The 22,199-nt window shown below is 44.4% G+C and overlaps 1 protein-coding gene and 1 pseudogene across 2 annotated transcripts in view; both read left to right on the top strand.

Annotated features, from left to right (window-relative positions):
• LOC101601471 (cyclase associated actin cytoskeleton regulatory protein 2) overlaps window positions 1–22,199 on the top strand; it is a 314,827-nt gene that overhangs the window by 135,152 nt on the left and 157,476 nt on the right. For both annotated transcript variants that reach the window (XM_045137016.1, XM_045137017.1), the window contains 2 exons: window positions 10,865–10,986; window positions 16,440–16,540. In XM_045137016.1, coding sequence (XP_044992951.1) covers window positions 10,865–10,986; window positions 16,440–16,540 — 223 coding nt within the window. The remainder of the gene's footprint in view (window positions 1–10,864; window positions 10,987–16,439; window positions 16,541–22,199) is intronic.
• Window positions 2,674–3,381, top strand: LOC101609992 (annotated as a pseudogene).

Here is a 22,199-nt window from a genome sequence, read left to right as displayed (position 1 = left end):
ATACATATCATTAGCCTAATTAAAGAGTAAATCACAAGATTTCTACCTGTAGCAATTGGTAGTTTCCTGGGAGAGGAAAGAAAGTTATATACTTACGAATAAGAGAATTTAACAATTTGGGAGAGTCTGGTTTGATAGTATTTTAACACATATTTTCTGGTATAATTGCAGAGAAATGAGTACATTATGATTTCTTTTTTTTTTTTCCTGCAGAGAATTGTACTAGAAATCAGTTGCCCAATTTCACTATGAAAAAAGACTTGAAAGTCTATTTCTTACCACTTCCTATCTGTTTCCTATTTAATCTTAGAACCATGATCACAGGGTCTCTACAAAGTGTTGTATGCATCTGGAGTTCATTTGCAGTGTCAAGAGGCCCTGATGCACCCACTCATTCTCTTTCACTCTCTCAAAGTATTTTTTTTTAATCACAAGAAAACACCACACACATTTCTCCATCTTTGTTCTTGTGAGGGGAACTTTGAACTAGCTAGCAGGAAACCTGAAAGTTCTTTCTCTCCCTCCCTTCCTCCCTCCCTCCCTCCCTCCCTCCCTCCCTCCCTCCCTCCCTCCCTCCCTCCCTCTCTCTCTCTCTCTCTCTCTCTCTCTCTCTCTCTCTCTCTCTCTCTCTGTGCACGCATGCATGATCATGTGTGTTTGAATGCACATGCATGTATGTGGTCCGCGGCTTGTGGAAGCTGGAAGACAACTTGAGCGTCATCTGTGTCATCCACAGGAATGCCTTTCATCCTCTTTGAGGCAAGGACTCTCATTGACTTGTAGCTAGCTAATCATTCATCTTCTTTGAGGCAAGGACTCTCATTACTTGTAGCTAGCCAATCATTCATCTTCTTTGAGGCAAGGACTCTCATTGGCTTGTAGCTAGCCAATCATTCATCTTCTTTGAGGCAAGGACTCTCATTGGCTTGTAGCTAGCCAATCATTCATCTTTGAGGCAAGGACTCTCACTGACTTGTAGCCAATTAAGCTGGACTGGCTGGCCAGTGAGCCCCAGGGATCCTCTTGACTCACTTCCCCAGCACTGAAATTATAAGGGTACACCACCACGACTGGTATTTTTATGTGGGTTCTGGGGCTTGAACTCAGGTCTTCATGCTTTCAAAGCAAGTACTTTACCTACTGAATCATCTCCCTAGCCCAGACATGGCTCCTTATTAACGTGAAAACATTGTCGTCAGAGTAACCTTCTTTACCTTTTTTATGGACGACTCACTGTGAAGAATTTACAGAATTCTTTGAACAACATGGAACATTTTGAAAAGTTGAATTCCTTAAAAAAAAAAAAAAAAAAGCCATGGAGGACTCAAGGTGTTTTTCTTTTTCTTTTTCTTTTTTTTTTCTTCTTTTTCTTTTTCTTTTTTTGAGAGAGCAAGAGTGGCTCTTTCATCATGGTCGCAATTGTGGCTCCAAGTGGGAAAGATTAATCCAGCATCTACTTTTAAATGGAAATTTCTCCTGTGACAATCTGGCTTCCAGCCTGATCTGGGACTGTGCCAGTGAGTAGGCAGCAAGGAAGAGGTGGCAAAGGAAACCAGTTCATTAGTCCATCAAAAAACATCTTTATAGAATTCCCTAGGTGTATGGCCCCATGCTGTACTTGAGAGTAAAAGAAAAGTGTGACTGACTTCAGTTCATGCAAAGCTCCCTGGGAGGCAAGGTGTACCTGTGCTAACAGAAGAGACAGCACAGCGTGTATTTTAATTGGACAGTGTGTCTTATAGCTAGAAATGTAGTCCAGACAAATGGGCTGTCTTCTGGGCCTCTCACCATTTGCATGGGGCCGTGGGGCTGTCCACGTTCAAAACAGCTATGGAAGCTGTTTTTATAACTGATGAGAATGAGTTAGGTAAGGGCTTTTCAGACCTTTAACTCCTGAGCATAAGATGGTTTGGGTGAATTTTGAGGGATAATGGAGTGTTCTTTTCCAAAGAAGTCCTGTAGTGAGTGTGTTTATATCATTTGTAGGGGACTATTTAAAAGTAAAAGAATCATAAAACTTGGCAGAAATGTGTGATATAAAATCTAATTACAGGGGCTAGGGCAGTTAGCTCAATTGGAAAATGCTTGCCACACAAGCATGAGAACCTGAGTTCAGATCTTCAGTGCCCAGGTAAATGCCAGCTGAGTATGGTGGCCCTCCTATAACCCGGGCGTTTGGAGACAGAAACAAGGATCCCAGAGATAAGCTGGCAAGCTAGACTAGCCAAATTGGAAAGCTCTGAGTTCACGTGAGAGACCTTATCTCACTACATGAGGTGGAGAACAACTGAGGAAGACACACAGCATCAACCTCTGGCCTCCACACACACATGTGCACACCTGCATGCACAAAAAAAATGAATAAATGATAATAGTCATCTTTTTTCCTAGGAAAATGTTGCTGAATGCTAAGTTTCCTTATGATCACAATACAGTCCATGGGATACATAGAATGATTATATTCTCACTGAAGTATATGAAATACCTGAAAAAATAGACATAAATTCAGAGACAAACAAGGCCCATTTTCAATATTTTCTATGTCTTGAGTTTGAGACCACCCTAGACTATGCAGTAAGAACCTATTGAAAAAAATTTGGGGGGTCCTGAGCTGCAGCCGGTCGCAGGCCGCGAGTGGATGCCGGTGGCTGTGTGAAGCTGGGTCAACAGATGATGATGCCATTTGAGCAGTTACCTAAAAAGGACTGGTGTAGCATTCTGGGAGCAGACCCATCTACAAGTGTGTCAGACCTAAAACACAAGTATCAAAAACTCATATTAATGTACCATCCAGATAAGCACAGTGCAGACTGCCAGCACAAACTGTGGAGGAGTGTCTGCGCAAGTTCCTTGAAATTGATCAGGCATGGAAAATTCTAGGGAATGAAGAGACAAAAAGAAAGTATGACCTGCAGCGGCATGAAGATGAGCTCAGAAATATTGGACCAGTAGATGCACACGTGTATCTGGAAGAAATGTCTTGGAATGAGGGTGACTGCACTTTCTCTCTGGGCTGCTGCTGTGGTGGGAAATACAGTGTTTCCAAAAGTGAAGCAGAAGGGCTGGAGAGATGGCTTAGCGGTTAAGCGCTTGCCTGTGAAGCCTAAGGACTCCGGTTCGAGGCTCGGTTCCCCAGGGCCCACGTTAGCCAGATGCACAAGGGGGCGCACGCATCTGGAGTTCGTTTGCAGTGGCTGGAGGCCCTGGCGCACCCATTCTCTCTGTCTCTCTCTATCTGCCTCTTTCTCTCTCTGTCTGTTGCTCTCAAATAAATAAATAAAAATAAACAAAAAAATTTTTTAAAAAGATGAAGCAGAAGACATCAGCCTGATTTCCTGTGATGCATGTTCGTTAGTTATAGAACTCCTTCATGGTAACTAAAACTGGAACCCTTTAACTGTATTCAGGATCAGAAGAGGCCACTTAGCCTTCAAGGAAATGCAATTTTCTTGACAGCTATAATTTTAAAAGAAAATGGAAGATCAAGTAATGACCACCTCAGATTAATAGAAGGAATTAATTCAGTTGCTTATATGTGTTTATTATACAGAATATTTCAAGAATTATAAACTATGAAATTATAAATTCTGCTTCTTTTTTTAAAAATTATTTGTGTGTGTGTATGAGTGCATTGAATGGCCCACATGTGGAGGTCAGAGGACAACTTGGAGTTGTCAGTGAGATACCTCTTTGAGATAGGGTCTCTTGCCAGTGCAAATAAACTGTCACACTGCAAACAAAACAAAAAAAAAAAAAAATTGAGAGAGGAAGAAAGAAACCCAAATTAGAAATAAATCCTTCCTGAAGTTGCTTGCTATCAGGTACTCACAGGAATGAGAAAAGTAATTTAGAAACTTGGGGGTACAGTACTTAATTTGCTTGGTAATTTGCTTGTTTAATTTGCTATGGTAATGAGCATATGTAGACTTGCTATGAAATATAACAGGAAAACACAGGCTACATACAAAGTGTAAAGTGGCTTTGGATTCTCAGCAGCAAAACAGAAAGCTTAAAGATAATGTAACCATGCCTTTATACTTCTAAAGAAATGTCCAGCCTGGAATTGTGTGTTCAGCCAAACTACCTGTTGCATATGAGAGTACAATAAAGATATTTTCAGATGGGCAGGTTCCTGTACTTTTTTCCAAAAATGAATATCCCTTTGGATTAAGGAAATACAGCAGCAAGGAGGAAGATAAAGATTATAGGAGGTTGATATTGTATATATGTAAGTACAATGATTGTGATGAGGAGGTAATATGATGGAGAATGGAATTTCAAAGGGGAAAGTGTGGGGGGGGAGGGAGGGAATTACCATGGGATATTTTTTTATAATCATGGAAAATGCTAATAAATTTTAAGAAAAAAGAAGTACAAGGCTAAAAAATAAAGATTATAGGAAACAGGTGATGTTGCATAAAAAGGAGGGAGGGAGGGAGGGAGGAAGGGAGGGAGGAAGGGAGGGAGGGAGGGGAGGCCATGGAAGAAGGTGACAGCAGTCGCCAGGTCACAGACAGCCCACCTACAGGACAGGTGTGTACGCTGGAGATCTCCAAAAGAGCTACCTCCAGGAAGGAGCACTCAGAGGCTGAGAAAGGTGCATAGCTCTGTTGAACAGAAGCTTGCACAACTGGAGGAGAGATGAGAGAGGAGACTTTTTTAACTTTTTTAAAATTTATTTTGAGAGAGAGAGAGGCAAATATATAGAGAGAATGGGTATGTCAGGGCCTTTAGCCACTGTAAATGAACTCCAGACACATGCGCCACCTTGTGCATCTGGCTTACGTGGATACTGGGGAATAGAACCTGGGTCCTTAAGCTTCACAGGCAAACGCCTTAACCACTACACCATCTCTCCAGCCCGAGGTGAGCTTATGTTTAAGTACACAGAAAACTGAGAGCCAGGCCAAGCACAGCGGCAGAGGTGGTGCACAAAAGGGAAATAATCCTCACCAACTCTATGACTCAGATGTGAATCTTTGTAACTGTGTCAGTGCTGAACATATGGCACATAAAAGTGACAGTGAAACACTAAGGAAAGGACAAGACAAAAGGAGCCATGCATGGGCGTCACACCTGTGACCCTCACGCTCAGGGAGCCGAGGCAGACTGAGCTGGAGGCCGTCCAGGGCAGCCACTATGGTGGTTAAATACTATTGCCAACTTGATCAGATTAGGATTCAGGCGAGAGACGCTCCTCCTGGATGGGTCTGTGAGAGTGTTTTCAGGAGATAGGAAGCCCTCCCTGCACAGTGTGGGGCCCACCTCCAAAGAAGCTGTGGGAGGAGAACACAGGGCCCTTTGCTTGGCTGCCCATGTTACTTGCTGGTACAGACATCTACGCAGTTGCTCCTGTCCTTTGTGGATGTTGGAACCCAGTTCATGAGACTCCGGCATGGACAGAAAGCCAGCAGCTCTCCAGAAATCCTCTAGACCTTCAGTGCCAGGTTGGGACTGCTGAGGCGCCCAGCCTGCAGCCAGCCAGTATTGAGCTGTGTCCTGTAAACGAGCCTAATAAATCCCCTCTATAATACATACTCACTGTACTGGTTCCTTTCCTCTAGAGACGACTGACTAATACAGCTAGCTAAGACACCTTGTGTCAAAGAAATAAAATGAAAGCCTACACATAGTGGTGGAATTCTGTAGAAAATGCTTTAAGCTAAAGAAAAACAAGACACAGAAACAAAATTATAGCATGTATAAATGGAAAGATAATTACAAAATGTGTAAATTAATTGAAAATGATTGAATCTTAATATAAAAGGTAAAAAGGAATATATAGGAGATGATTGTGCTTATAAGATTTAAGTCCTTACTATACATTGCAAAAAGCTAAAAGAGGCTCACCTTCAATCCCAGCACTCGGGAGGTAAAGGTAAGAAGGTCACCGCGAGTTCCAGGTCAGCCTGGGCTACAGTGAGACCCTACCTCAAAAAACCAAAACAAACAAAACCAACACAGCTAAAAGAAAGTATATTGAATGGTTTTACCATGAGGAAATAATATTTGAAGAGATAGGTACATCTAACCTACTCCAATGTACCATACAATAAACATCACATGGTACTCTATTAATATGTATAATTTTAATATTTATATCAGTTTAGAATAAGAGCCACTTTGAGTTATTGACTCTTGAGTCTGTGCATGTCTGGCTTTGATAAAAGTAAAAAATTAGGGACTATGAAAATGGCTGCGTCAGTAAAGTGCTTTCTATGGCAGCAAGAGGACTGTCATTCAGACCCTCTGCACCCATCTGAATGTCTGGTGAGTGCGGCAGCCACCTGGAACCTCAGCACTCTGGGGCAGAGGCAGAGAATCCCCTGGACAAGCAAGCTGGCCAGACAAGCTGAATCGGAGAGTTTGGGGCTCAACGGGAGACTGCCTCAGTAAAATAGAGGAAGACGCCTAATGCTGTCCTCTGACTGCCACAGGAACACACATGTGCAACCACATGCATACACTACACCACACACACACACACACACACACACACACACACACACAACTTTGCAAAAGGAAAAGTAAGCCAACCTATAAAATCAACCTAGGTATCTGTTAGCCAGTGAATGATAAAGAAAATGTATGTCTACACAGTGGCATGTTCTTTAGCCATAAAAAGAAGAAAGTCCTGTCATTTGTGACAAAATGATGGCATGGGAAGAAGTTATGTGAAGTGAAATAGGCCAAGCACCCCAAGACAAATACCCTATGTTCTCATCCCTATGTGGAAGGTAAAAACCTTGACTGCAAAGGAGGAAAGAGTCCAGTAGAGATAGGTAAGGGGCAGGAAGACTGGGGAGCTGGAGAATGGTTGGATAACAGGTGCTGAGGTACGTTAGGAGGAACAGGACTGTGTCCTATAGCACGGCAGTGTCCCTGCGGCTGACAACAGCCTGTCATGCACATCATGAAGAGTCAGAGAGGAGCTGCAGGCCTCCAAACACAAAGAAATGAATAACGAGTAAGAAAGGAAATGCTGATGGCCCTATCTGCACATTAGATAGTGCAGAGTCGACCAGTCACACCCTCTAACTATGTAGTACTTCTGTAGGTCAACTAAAACCAAAAGTAGAATGCACAGGGAAAGTTCAAGTAAGAAAATGATGACAGACCAGGACCTATGGACTTCTGTCATTGTAATCAAACTCACGAGATACCAAAAAACCAACGCACAACGTGGCATTAAGAATAACTTCCAGGGGTTGATGAGATGGCTCAGCATAAGGGCCTGAGTTGGGCCCCCAGAGCCCACATAAATGCTGGGTGGCTGTGGTGACCCATCTATGACCCCAGTGCTGGGAAGGTAGAAACCTGGCGTCCCGGGGCAAGCTGGCTAGGTAGCGGAGCCAAGTCAGCAAGCTCTGCGTACAAGTGAGAGGTGCTGTTTAAATAAATAAGATGACGTAGAATGCACGAAGACACTGCTGTCAACCTCGGGCCACCACATGCAACACAGACATGAGCACATGTGAATACACATGCACGCACACACGCCACACAGGGAGACAGGGAGGTTAGCTCAGGTACAGGCCCAGCGGCACAGACAGACCTGTGATCCAGTACTCCCAGGAGGTGAAGGCAGGCGATCAGGAGCTCAAGGCCAACTTCATCTGGGTTATGTGAGGCTCCATTTCAACAAAAAGCAAGGGCTGGAGAGATGGCACAGTGGTTAAGGCACTTGTCTGCAAAGCCTGAGGATCCAGGTTCAATTCCCCAGGACCTACGTAGGCCAGATGCACATGGTAGTGCATGTGTCTCGAGTTGGTTTGCAGTGGCTGGAGGCCCTAGCACGCCCATTCCACCCCACCCCACCCGTCTCTCTCTCTCAAATAAATAAGTAAATTAAATTTTTTTAAGGTAGGCTAAAAACGATTAACCTCAAGTACAGCTCCTTGAAGCAGAACCCCAAACGGCAAAGGGATGAGAGGCAATGGGCCGCCCTCTCTGGTCTGAAGTGCTGTGGGCAGTGGGATCCTCACCTAGGAATTCCTTTCTTCCTGAAGAGCATGGCTCAAGCCCTGGAGAGTCAGGTGTGCACTGTGCTGTCTGGCCCAGACCTTGACTGAGAATCTGGTTGCTCACTTCCCCTGTGGTTCTTAGATCTGTCACCTGGTCACCTTGCTGGCTCCCCTACTCCAGTGGGGTCTTTACCTAAAACCTTTCTCCCATCCTTCTGGGTCAGACCATTGTTTACGAGGACCTGGCTCTAGATTTGCAGTGACTATGCATTTCTTCTACCATAATTCACATTTTCTGTCAACAGTTGGCTAAGTCCACTTTGAAATGCCAAGGCAAATGGAACTGCCTGGGAAGAATTTCAAGAATCTATAGCTGTTTTCTCCTCATTCTCGAATGCCCAGATAGCAGCTGTGGGCATATGTGGGCAGGAAGAGAATGTTAGAGGATGCCCGGCTGTCTCAGACCCATCCAGTCACCATGGATCCCAGTCTATCCTTTCTTTTGTTTATTCTTCAGCCTCTCTTAGATACTGTTCTAAATTTTTCAACCCAATGGCACCTTTCCAGCTTCCTCAGAGAAGCCGGATCTTGTTCCTTTTAGAGGCTGTGACAAGACTTGGGTCTTGCTCGTGGTGATTTTACGTGACGTGACATCTTTTACACTGCATTCCATAGCAGTCTGCCCAGCCCTGCCATTTGTGAGTTGAGTCCTTTTGTCTTTCAACATATGGAACGGAACACTCACTTTAAAAAAGAGTGGCTTTGGGTCTTGTAGGGAGTCTGATTAAGCCCCAGGCAGAGAAGACAGTCCCAAGTGTGAAATGTAACTGCCTTCCCTTCCTAACACAGCTTGATCTGTTGGGGGGCAGCGAGCTGTGGTGGCTGAGGGAGCTTGCTAACAAGAGAGCAGACTAGGCCCATGTTGGTAACATTTGGCAAGTCTGACTAACAGGGAACAGAGATAACTATGAACAGATGGGCAGCTATTAAAAGATTGCAGGGACTTTTTATCATTTCTCAAATGGCCTTCACCCACCTACAAGATGCCCAGTTCCCTCACAGCAAGATTATGTAAAAGATTCAATTAAATTTCTCCTTCCTTCCCCCTACCCCGCTTCCATTGCAATGGAATCAAAAGCTCTGACGTGAAGAGGAAAAGAATAGAAGAGAAACTTCTAATTTTGAATCCCCTTGGGATTAGACGCTGATTTCAGCTGTGCGGAGAACCTGCTCCATATTTTGAGTGTCACTGCCAGCGGTTTTTGGGAGCGATGTCCAAAATAGACAGTGAGCTCTGCCTCCATCTCTGATGACTGATATTTGGATGCAGAATCGCCGAGCCAGACGCGGGCTTTGATGCGTGTAACCTTGCTTCTGAAAAAATGCACTGGCCTGTCGTCACGGTATTTAAGCTTCAAATGAATGGAAATGCATTCACCTGGTTCCCAGGGGAAATATGAAATAGTTACACATCTCAGAGCAGCAAAACTCCCCCAGGCTGCAGGGCAGCCACACCTGTGGTTGAGAGGCAGGCTGCACTTTGAAGCTTAGGAAGTTCTTGAAAGTGGCGAGAACTGGAGACATTGCCCAGAACAGGCATGTTTGACCCCTTTAGAGCAGCAGCGGCTGGCTTGTCCGAAGGCAATCATAAGTGGTGCCTCTAAATGGTGACCTTGTGCACGTGAGGCTTCCACATGGAAACTGTAGGACCAATAGCCCTACCCCACACATACCTCTCCTTGAAATATCCATTTGGAATTTAGGAAGGATGGATACCAACCCTACTTTGTGGGTGTGTATGTATATGTGTGCATGACTATATGCAGGAGTGCCTGCACGTGGGGGCCAGTGACAACTTCCGGTGTCGTTCCTCAGGAGTGCCATTCAGCTATTTGGAGACTGAGTCACTCACTGTCCTGGAGCTCGCCAATTACACTAGAGCAGCAAACCTCAAGGATCCTCCTGTTTCTGCCTGCGCAGTAGTAGGATTATAGATGCGTGTTACCACACCTGGCATTTTATGTGCGTACTGGGGATTGGACTCAGGTTCTCATTGTTGTACGGCTAATTAATGCTTTACTTACTGAACTGTCTCCTTATCTTCCAACCCACTTTTCTTCCCAATGCCTTAATCAGCTTAATTCTTTGTGCCAATGAAAATACTGGGGAACTGAAGACTCCATCTTCAAAAACCATTCCACCTACCACTAACTGTGCCTAAAAAGAATCAACAGCCTTATACATGGAAAGTAACTCTTTTAAATTAAAAGTTCCACCATTCAGAATCACTGTAACTTAATTTAACAACAGTAGCCCTGAAACAAACTAACAGTGATATCAGCTCTCGGAGGCAATGGTGTCTCTTTGCTCACTGACAGTTTCATAAATTCAGTTCTGTGCTGGGATGTCTGGTGAACAAGGATTCCCAGTGGGTTTAGCGTCCCCTGGGGCATTACGCTTTAATAGATAAAATGATCAGAGCTGGTTAAACTGTGATCCCACTGCCTGAGAGAATCACAGCTTGGCAAATATTAACTTTGAGTTATGTGTTTGTGGCTTTTACTAATTGCTGTGTATAAATAAGATTGTGAAACAAGGAAGCAGACAGGCACCTCACAATGATGTAAAGAGAAGTGATGTTTATGCCTTACATACTCACTTTTTCAGTATGTAAAATTCGTTGTATTGAACAGAAAATCATCTGATGTATAGATGATATACAGAATGGAAAATCTGATATAATACATTATGTTTTTGAAGCTCACTTATCTTCCTGCTGGGGACAACAAGTCTTTAGGGGCCACAGCCAGAGTGGTTTTCTTCTTCCTCTGGGCTGTCGGTGGTATGGTGTCACTGCACTGGAACTTACATGGCCTCTGTTTGTCCTGGTGTCCTTCTAGAATGACAGACATGCTGGGACTGGTGGAGAGACTGGAACATGCCGTCAGCCGGCTGGAGCTGCTGTCTGCTGGGTCACACAGATCTCCTGGGGACTGTGGAGAGATTAACGGTGTCATTGAAGGTAGGGCCACACATTGTTTCTTTGCAGGTCTCTATGTGGGTCATTGAATTCTGTGCTAGCCATTGGCTCTCTAAAATATGCCTACCTCCTTGCCTCAGCTTTCCTCCTCCTTCTTTGACAGGTGATCATAACATTAACCAGAGGCAGGCAGTCCCTGGAAAAAAAAAATGGGTCTTCTTTCCCCAGAAATAAATACAAATTGTATGTACCAACTTCAAAATAAACTTTAAAGGTTTCAGACTATGTGGCTAAGAAGACGGCTCAGCAGATAAGGTGCTTGCCACTCCGGTATGAGTTTGGATCCCCAGCACCCACAACAAAGCTGCTATGGTGGCACACATGCACACAAAGACCCTAGGTGGCAGATTTTCAAGTTACCTACAGCTAGTTTTTCCAGTTCCCTCTTCAGCAATGTTGCAGTTTGAGAAATAAAAATAAGGCTACCCATTAAATTTGAATTTCAAATAATGAACTCTACTTTTGAATGAATGTGTCTCAAAGCCTGCATGGTAAACAGTTGTAGTAAAAATGGATCCATTGCTTATTTGAAATTCAAATTGCACAGGGCACTCTGTATTTAATATGATGATTCTATTCTTGTCCTGTAGGGTCACATGCACTTCCCCCTTCTCTGACCCGTTTTAAATCCTGCCAGGCTTTGGGGAACTGAGGAAAGCCTTGGGGCAGAAGAGATTCAAATTCTCTTTCTCCAGGAAATACCTATATTGGTGCTGCTAGAATCTTGGGCACATTTGGAATTATGCCTTGTGTTGCATGGGGTAGAAATTACTGTGAGAACAAAACGTGCTGGCTGTATCTTTCCCCAAAACACAATGAAAATTGTCTGAACAGATTGAAAGGGGCAGCTATTTGAAGGGAAGCTGCTGGGGACCTGTGGGGCTTTTCCACACCAACTGAGAATGCTGTGATTTCATGTTTGGTCTCTTTTGTTAACAGTGCAGTTAGTGTTGAGCCTCGTAAGCCTGGTCTGGACGGCAGTGCTTGCAGGTTCTCTACAGCCTCTGTTTCATTACATCTTTCCATCAGCTGATTGCAGATGTGCCTTTAAGGTTGCTGACTGCAAGTGGAAAGCCTGTGAATATACAAGATAAAATCAAACATTCCCAAAAGACAGCAAATATTGTTGCATAAAGGAAAACTGTCAATAAATTAAATCTGACACCTTCAAAAAGGTAGTAGAGGGCTAGAGAGATTGCTTAGTGGTTAAGGCGCTTGCCTGTAGAACCTAAGGACTCATGTTTGACTCTCCGGGTCCCACATAAGCTGGATGCACAAGTTGACACAAGCATGCAAGGTTGCACACGTGCACACGCATATGGTGTTCAATTGCAGTGACTGGAGGCCCAGGCATGCTAATTCTTCCTCCCTCTCTCTCTCTCCCTCCCTCCCACTGTCTCTCTCTCTCTCTCTCTCTCTCATAAAGAAATATGCCGCAAAAAGGTAGTAGAGGGACTAGGGAGATGGCTCAATGGGTAAAGCATTTGTTTGCTTCTTAAGCATGAGGATCTGAGTTCAGGTCCCAGCACTCGTAAAACGCTGAGCATGGTGTCGTATACCTGTAATTCCCACATGGGGAAGGCAGAGACAAGTGGACCCTATGGCTTACTAGCTAAGCAGTCTAGCCAAATCAGTGAACTTTAGGTTTCCTGAGAGACCCTGTCTCAAAAACTAAGGTAGTGAGCAACTGAAAACACCCAGCATTGACTTCTGGCCTCCACACACATGTGCACACGTGCATAAGAACCTGCAAACACATGTGTGCCCACACACATATAAACACAAACATACACGTGCACCATACACATAAAAAAATGTTTTGAGGGCTGGAGAGATGGATTAGCAGTTAAGCGCTTGCCTGTGAAGCCTAAGGACCCCGGTTCGAGGCTCGGTTCCCACGTTAGCCAGATGCACAAGGGGGCGCACGCGTCTGGAGTTCGTTTGCAGAGGCTGGAAGCCCTGGCGCGCCCATTCTCTCTCTCCCTCTACCTGTCTTTCTCTCTGTGTCTGTCGCTCTCAAATAAATAAATAAATAATTTAAAAAAATGTTTTGAAAAAGAGGTAGTAGACAGAGCCGTATATTTCCTTTATTAAAAAAACAGAGGGCTGGGGAAGTGGTTCGGTTGTTCGAGTGTTTGCCTGGCATACAAAAGACCCTGAGTTTCATATAAGCCACATGTGCTGTGACGCCACCACTGGGCGGAGGTGCGCTGAGCTCCAGGACAACCGGGGCTTGATACCTCATTTCAGAAAGGAATGCCGGGTAGGGGAGATGGCTTAGTGGTTAAGGAGCTTGCCTGCAAAGCCAAAGGACCCAGGTTCAAATTCCCAGGACCCACATAAGCCAGATGCTCAAAGGGGTTCATGTGTCTGGAGTGCATTTGCAGTGGCAAGAGGCCCTGGCATGCCCATTCTCTCTGTCTCTCTGTGTGTCTCTCTCAAATAAATGAATACAATTAAAAAAAAAAAAAGGAATGTCAAGGAGTAGCAAGAAGAATATCACTCACTGAGGCTGGAGAGAGAGCTGTGGTTAAGTGCATTTCCTGAGCAAGCATGAGAGCCTGGGGTACCTGAAACTCACCCAACCCCTGTTCAAGTCACTAGAGCCCACGTAAATGGCTGGGAACAGCCATGCTTGCCTATAACTTCGGCGTCACAGGGGAGGAGAGACCCGAATCACTGGAGCAAAGTAAAGCACTCAACATTCGGCTCTGCTTCAGTCACCTCAGGCAAGTGTACCCCACTACAAGCAAACACTTGGGGTGTCACCAGGGCACATATATGTGCATACACTACATGCACCACATCACACACACACCAGCAAGCAAAGGAAAAAATAAAGAGGGTAAGATTAGAGGACACATAATCAAACTGTTTAATGACTAAACAAATATTTTCTAATATAGAAAATTATTTCAAAGCAGTTATTAAAGCAAAGGTCTTCTAAAACATCAGCTGGTAATTTCTCTTTCTTGAAGTAAGAAAATAAGTAAATGATGAGGGAGATTCCCAAATGACATCCAGTCTTGACACATTTTATTTAGTTCTAACTAACATCATTTCATCTGTTCATTTCTTCTTAAGTAGGAAGCTTTAGTACTCACCTACATTCTGTTTATAACAAATCCTAAGACTAGCCTCTCAGCTAGGCATGGTGGTGCACACCTATAATGCCAGCACCTGGGGGACTGAGGCAGAAAGATTGTGAATTCAAGGCCAGCTTGGGCCATATTTGAGACCCCATTTCATAAATAAATAATAAATAAATGTCTTAACTATAAACGCTATTATCATCCTATGCACTATGTTACTAGGTTATATACTATGTTAACTAAAGTTAATTTTTTGCTTTAAAATAAACTTTTGAGAAGGAACACAATCCATTACAAGTAAATGACGTCCAGAGAACAAGGACTACTCTAGTTATGATAGGGTCTCGTCGCTTGGCAGTCAGGCAAGTGAGGCTCCATAACTGAAGAGCTGTTTTTTGCATTCCCACCACCTGATGTGCACAGCGCTGGTTGCAGGAGCTCTCAGATGAATTATCCACACTCCGAATCCTCCAGAATCTTTAGTTTCCAGACATCATTGCTCCACCACAAACGCTTTGATTAAGGTGTTCAAAAGATGCAGAGTGGGCAAAGAGATCATTAAAGGCTGCCCGGAGGAGGTGTGAGCAGAGAGCAGTGATAAAAGGAAACTGGAAAATATTCTCTTTTATCTTTTTACCTTTTGCTAGATAGAGGCATCCTCCATATGTGAAAACTTTCTCATACTTTGAGTACCCAACACAGGCCTTTCAGTCCTCGACCACGCAACAAATGGAATTACAAAGGCATCACTGGGTGTGTGCCCTTTTATGTCACCGAAGTCGGTGCGTGCCGGGTTTCCCTCTTTAAGACAACTCAACTTCAACAGATTCCTGGGAGGCTTGATGTAGACTCAGGGAGCTGGAAATGACAGTCCCATCACCCTTGGAGTCTGTGGCAATGGGAGGTTGCGAAGAAGAGAAAAGTAGCTTTGTGAGCACGGCTAATACGTGTACAGCGGAGGGAAGGTGCACCTCTGCTTTGGACTTAGTAATCCGCACTGCCGAGCTGTTCACTGTTCAATTTCTCGATCTTCCAACGTGAAGTCAAGGACTTAACTTTTTTTTTTTTTCAGTTAATTAAAAAGAAGGGAAGGAAACAGCACACTGGCTGAGTGTCTGCTCCATCAGTGTCACGGTAAATTGACCGGTCACATGCTGTGTGCATTGGCCCACGTCATCATTCTCTCCACGGCCATCTCCTCCCCTGAGGAAGTGATCTCTCCATGGCTATCTCTTCCCCCTAGGAAGTGATCTCTCCATGGCCATCTCCTCCCCCTAGGAAGTGACCTCTCCATGGCCATCTCCTCCCCCAAGGAAGTGATCTCTCCATGGCCATCTCCTCCCCCAAGGAAGTGATCTCTCCACGGCCATCTCCTCCCCTGAGGAAGTGATCTCCCCACGGCCATCTCCTCCCCCGAGGAAGTGACCTCTCCATGGCCATCTCCTCCCCCAAGGAAGTGATCTCTCCATGGCCATCTCCTCCCCTGAGGAAGTGAGGCTAGAGCAGAGTGAGACCCATGTGCTTTGCCTGCTTGCCCAGAGTTCACTCCTTGGGGCTCTTGGTAACCATCTGCAGGGCTATAGCTCCTGGGCGGAGAGATATGGAAGAGAATGCAGCCACTTCGGATGAGGCCAGCTGAGTCCAGCTCAGGGATCTGCCTTCTGTTTGTTCTGTTCCTGTGGCCCACCCTTCCTCTGTTTTCACTTCCAGCCCCTCAGTCTTCCCATGGTGACAATACTGCATATCTCTCTAGGCTGGGGGAATGGATTGTTGCTTCTCTCATTGTTGTGACAAATTTCCTGACAAAAGAAACTTGAAGAAGAAAGGTTTGTTGTTGTTGTTGGCTCACAGTTTCAGGGGCTCAGCCCATCATGGTATTGAAGGCACAGTGGCAGGAATAGGAACCAGCTGGTCACACTGCATCCACAGTCAGGAAGCAGAGGGCAATGAATGTTGATGCTTGGGTAACTTTCTCCTTTTTATTAAGCCAAGACCCAGCCTATGGGATAATGCCAGCCACATTCAGAGTGAGTCCTACCTCCTCAGTTAACCCTTTGAAAACACTCTCCTAGACCCACCCAGAGGTGTGTCTCCAACATGATTCTAAATCTCATTAAGTTGACAAGATTAACTACCACAGAGGGAAATGAAATGAAGTGATATCAGTGAAATTTTTGACTGAGGAAGATAAAAACAATATTTTCCTGAGCCATTGAGAAGTGCTAGGTGAATATGAATTAATAAATATGACATCGACCGAATACAACTTCCATATCACCTGTGGCAAGTCAGCTCCAGCTTCCCTTGAACCCCAGGGAATAACCTCGCATCCCTCTTCCACAGGTGTGGCGCCCTCTGTCGAGGCCTTTGATAAGCTGATGAACGGCATGGTGGCTGAGTTTCTGAAAAACAGTAGAATCCTTGCAGGTGACGTGCAGACTCACGTGAGTACTTTCCTTTCCCGTGTCTCGGGCAGCCACGTATGGTCAGCCAGCCTCGGCGTAAGCTAGTCTTACTTATTTCTTCTTTACCTGGACTGAGCAGGAGGTAGCTAAGGCAGTCATTTATGCTCACTTTAGTCTCCTGAAAGCACCTACAGATGGAGCACCCTGTGTACACACTGTCCTAGAAGCCCAGGCGTTAGGGATAAACGTGGCATGAGAGTTTGGCTCTCCTAGAACTTCACCTTTGGGAAACAGCAGACATATTATAGAACTATGTAATGAAGTCAGATAGCCCAGCTATGTAAAGAATAATAAACCAGGGCTGGGGCGATGGCTTAGCGGTTAAGCGCTTGCCTGTGAAGCCTAAGGACTCTGGTTCGAGTCTCTATTCCCCAGGACCCACGTTAGCCAGATGCACAAGGGGGCGCATGCGTCTGGAGTTCGTTTGCAGTGGCTGGAAGCCCTGGCGCACCCACTCTCCTCCCTGTCTCTCTCTCTCTCTCTCTCTCTCTCTCTCTCTCTCTCTCTCTCTCTCTCTCTCTGCCTCTTTCTCTCTCTGTCTGTTGCTCTCAAATATATAAATAAAAATAAACAAAAAATTTAAAAAAAAAGAATAATAAACCAGCAGGTGATGTATGGGACGCGCTGGGAGCAGGGTGTTGCTCTGCAGGGGCCTAAGTCAGGTGGTGACTTTTTGTACCGGTGGTGTGCATGCAAGTGTGTATGTTCATATGTGCACATGCACATGCACTTCTGGGTGCATACTTGTGGAGGCCAGAGCATGGCATCAGATGTCTTCCTTGCTGGCTGCCCACCTTATTTACTGAGGCAGGATCTCTCACATGAACTCACAGCTCACTGACTTGGCGAGTCTAGCCATCCAGCTTGCCTCTGGGATCCCCTATTTCTGACCCCAGAGCACTGACAAGTAGCCATGCTCACCCAACTTGTAAGTGGACATGAGTGGGTACAGGGGCACGATTCCCCATCCCTCACCCTCGTGTGGTAAGCGATTGACCCCACAGAGTCATCTCCTTAACCCTGAAAACTGACTTAGGTGATATTTGAATGGCGTGAGGGAGTAAGTTAGGAGGTGATGTGAAGAAAAAAGGTCAAGGCAGGGTGATCCGGAGTAAAGGCCCAGAGGATGCAACAAACTCTGGGCTCTCGGCAGAGAGAGGCCAGAGGAGGTGAGTTTGGGAGAGACAGCAAGGAGCCAGTTCCCCACAGGGCCTTGTCAATCACAATAAAGTACTGGCTTATAGTCTGCGCATGTCAGGAAGCAATAGAGGACACTGGAGAGAGGTCTGAGGGCGACTTTGCATAGTTGATCAGGCATTGGCGACACTTCTTCTACCCGGAAAGTGCAGACTGAGGACATCAGCTCACACCTGTTGGGGTTCTACTACCAAAAAGCCCAGAAAATTCTGTGAAATGCTCTGTTTTCCATTACAACAGGGAAGAGCTCTGTCTGACATCAAAGGAAAAAAAAAAAGACAAGCTTAAATTAATTTTCTTGTCATGCAATAAATAGATTGTGTGCTTTCTCTTTAATGTGGGGAGTGGGTTAAGATAGTATTATGAGTACATAAAATTGTCTTCATATGGAAAAACTTATCTAGGTTAAAAGTAAGCCTTACTTTTCATCTGATGCTTTCTCCTAATAATCACCCTGTTTAATTCAATGAGAAATATATTTAATAATTAATGAGGGTTTATGGAATTGAGAATTGTAAACAAGAAAATATTTCATTAAAACAGCTGCAAAATAACTTAAAACATTAATTTTGTTAAGTTTTTTATTGTCAACTTCCATAATTGTAGACAATAACCCATGTTAATTCCCTCCTCCCCACTTTTCCCTCTGCATCTCTATTCTCCACCATATCCCCTCCCCCCTCTCAGTCAGTCTCTCTTTTATTTTGAGGTCATGATCTTTCCCTCCTATTGTGATGGTCTTGTGTAGGTAGTGTCAGGCACTGTGAGGTCATGGATAACCAGACCATTTCGTGTCTGGAGGAGCACATTTTAAGGAGTCCTACCCTTCCTTTGGCTCTTACATTCTTTCCGCCACCTCTTTCACAATGGACCCTGAGCCTTAGAAGATGTGATAGAGATGTTTCAGTGCTCAGCACTCATCTGTCACTTCTTCTCAGCACTGTGGTGCCTTGTGAGTCATCCCAAGGTCATCACCATCTGAAAAGAGAAGGTTCTGTAACAAAAGTGAGAATGAAATTAATATGAGCATATGAACATTAAGAGACGTGCTTACTGGGCATTTTGGTGAGTATAATATATGAATTTAGCCAGACACCAGTAGACATTGCACCCCTTGGGCTCATGACTTTCCCTGTCATAGGTTTTCAGTATCAGGCATGTATTCCCTCATGTGGAGTAGACCTCCAGTCCAATTAGAGAGTGGTTGATTTCCCCCATAACAGACACACCACTGTTGTACCCACTGGCTCATTTGGCCTGACTTTCAGTATCTACTATTATCTCCACTGATGATTTCTCTCTCTCCCATGGAACTGCGTGCAGCATAGCTTTTTTCAGCTTTCTGTCAGCTGGTCTACACAGAGGAGGTTATCAGCTCTGTTCCAGCAGGATTTTTCAGTGGCCTTGCAGTCCAAGTGTGTGGAGTCTTCAGTAATAGGGTTTTACCATCTATTCCTGGTGGGAAACCAAAAGCCTCGGCAGTGGCCTGTAATGTTTTGGGGGTATCAGGGACCTCCCTGGCCAACAACTCACTGGAAGGTATCCCATCCCTAGCACTGAAATTTTCCTACTAACAATCTATGGTTTCTGGGTGTGCCATTGTCCAAAAATGTAGGTTTCCACATGACTCATTCACACCCTCTTAGACTTTGATTAGCCTCCTCCCACCTTTCCTTCACTCAGTCTCTTCCCCTGACCTCATTTAGGCCTTTCTACCCCCCAGTAATCTATTCTTCTACTTACATATATACAATGTCATCCTCTTAAATCTTCCCACCTCCCCCACCCCTTTCTATTCCCTTTAGAGCCCCTTTTTAGCTTACTGGTCTCTGCTACTGAGTTTTAGTCCAACTCACATAGAAGTCCAAACATTTGGAGCTAGGACCCACATATGAGAGAGAACATGCAATGTTTGGCTTTCTGGGCCTGGATTACCTCACTAAGTATAAACCTTTCCAGATCCATCCATTTCCCTGCAAATTTCATAATTTCATTTTTCTTTACCACTGAATAGAACTCCATTGTATAAATGTACCACATCTTCATTATCCCCTCATCAGTTGAAGGATATCCAAGCTGGTTCCATTTCCAAGCTATTGTGAGTAGAGCAGCAATAAACATGGTTGAGCAAGTATCTCTAAGATAGTGAGGCAAATCCTTAGGATATATGCCTAGGAGTGCTATAGCTGGGTCATATGATAAATCTATATTTAGCTGTTTCAGGACCCTCCACACTGATTTCCACAATGGCTGTTCCAGATTGCATTCCCACCAACAGTGTAGAAGGGTTCCTCTTTTTCCAGAATCCTTGTCAGCATTAAAAAAATAAATGAAAATTTTAAAGCCCAGAAAACAGCAAGTGTTGGCAGGGATGTGGTGAAAATGTAACTCTTACACACTGCTGGTGGGAATGTAAAATGATGCAGTCAGAATGGAAAATGGTATGGCATTTCCAAAAGCCTGCATGTAGGGTTAGCGTGTGAGCAGCAGTCTCACCTCTGGGTGTATATCTCACTGGGAACAGACTCACAAGGAGCCTCCTGTGCACCTGTGCTCAGAGTAGCATTGCTCACCACAGTCAAGAGGAGGAGGCAACCCCAGTGTCCATCAGCCCATGAACAGATAAAGAAATGTGACGTCTATGTGTAATGGAACATTTCTTAGCCTTAAAAGGGAAGAAAATCTGGCTGAGGATATGGCACAGTGGTTTAAGGCACTTGCTTGCAAGCCTGCCAATCTGAGTTTGATTCCCCAACATCCATGTAAAGCCATATGCAAAGTGGCACACACATCTGTGATCCCAGTGAGCTTGTGGCAAAGGGAGGTGGAGCCAGGGGCATCCAGCAGCTCCTGACTAGTGCACACACAGTGGAAAAAACCAAGAGCGACCCCATCTCCAACAAGGTGGCAAGAGAAGACATACCCCCTGAAGTTATCCTCAGGCCTCCATGCACACATTATGGCACATGTGTGCCCATAAGTACATACCTGCACATGCACATTATATACATACACACATGCAAAAAATTTAAAAAGGAAAAATCCTGTTATGTGCTATGAATGAATTTTGAGAATGTCATGCTAAGGGAAGTAAGATGGACACAGAAAGGCACGTACCCTCTGTGCAAGGTCTCCACTGTGGTCAGACGCACAGGGCAGTAGCAGGTTGGCTGGCAGGCTGGGCCCTAGGGAGACACTGAGCAGTTTGTGGTCAGTGGGTAAAGAGTTTCTCTTTTGCAAGATGAAAAGCCCTAGAAATTTTACAGCACTGTGAAAAATTAACAGCACACTTAAAACTTATTAAATTGCTGATTTATTTTTCATTTTTAAAAAAATCATTTCATATGTTAGTGTACAAAGTAATATATTTCATTGTGGGATTTTTATACATACCTGTCACGACATGGTGTTCTAATGTCTCCCCCTCTACCACTACCCTCCCACTCCCTTTGCTTCCCTCACACAGTCACTCCCTTTTTCTGTCATATCACTTGTTGCCCTTACTCTCTCCCTTCCCTTTGGATCTCTTTCCCCCCATGACCCACTTTGACATATACACATAATATACACATATATATACACATACACATACATATACATATACATATACATATACATATACATATACACATACATATATACACATAAGATGGCAAACTTTTCATGTGTATCTGTTTTAATTTTGTATTTATTTGAAAGAGAGGGAGAGAGAAAAAGAGACAGAGGAAGAAAGAGGCGGGTATATATATGCCTGCCAGGGCCTTTGGCCTCTGTAAATGAACTCCAAATGCATGTGCCACCTTGTGCATCTGGCTTACGTGGGTCCCGGAGAATTGATCCTGGGTTCTTTGGCTTTGCAGGCTTTAACCAATAAGGCATCTCTCCAGCCCTCATGCTTATCTTATTATGGTTTGTTTTCAAGTTCAGCCTGAGGAAAAGCAAAATCAGAGAAATCCTGGATTAAACGAGACCTTTAAAAGTGTGTATACACCATTCTGCCAGTTCTAGACAGCTTGTATACTTATTAAAGTGTTTGCTTCACCTCTTGAAGTTACTCGCTACTTGTATGCATTTTGGTGAAACTGTAAGTCAAACCAACTAAAAAGCTAAAAAATAAATGTCCCACTGGTTTCTTTCTTTGGTCTTTGTCAAAGGGGTTAAATTCCAGATCTGCCGGATCACTTCTGTTCAATGAGACAATCCTAGCAAAACCACTTTCACAAAAATATTTTTTTATTTTTCTTTATTGATTTATGTGGGGGGGGGGAAGAGAGAGAGAGAATGGGCACACCAGGGCCTCTAGCCACTGCAAACAAACTCCAGATGCATGCACCACTATGTGCATCTGGCTTACATGGGATCTGGGGAATTGAACCTGGATCCTTAGCTTTGCAGCAAGTGCCCTAACTGTTAACCCATTTCTCCAGCACAATAATCTGAT

This window comes from Jaculus jaculus, chromosome 17, assembly GCF_020740685.1.
Source record: "Jaculus jaculus isolate mJacJac1 chromosome 17, mJacJac1.mat.Y.cur, whole genome shotgun sequence".
In the NCBI taxonomy this organism is placed as follows: Eukaryota; Metazoa; Chordata; class Mammalia; order Rodentia; family Dipodidae; genus Jaculus; species Jaculus jaculus.
This window is presented reverse-complemented; position numbering and strand designations above follow the sequence as displayed.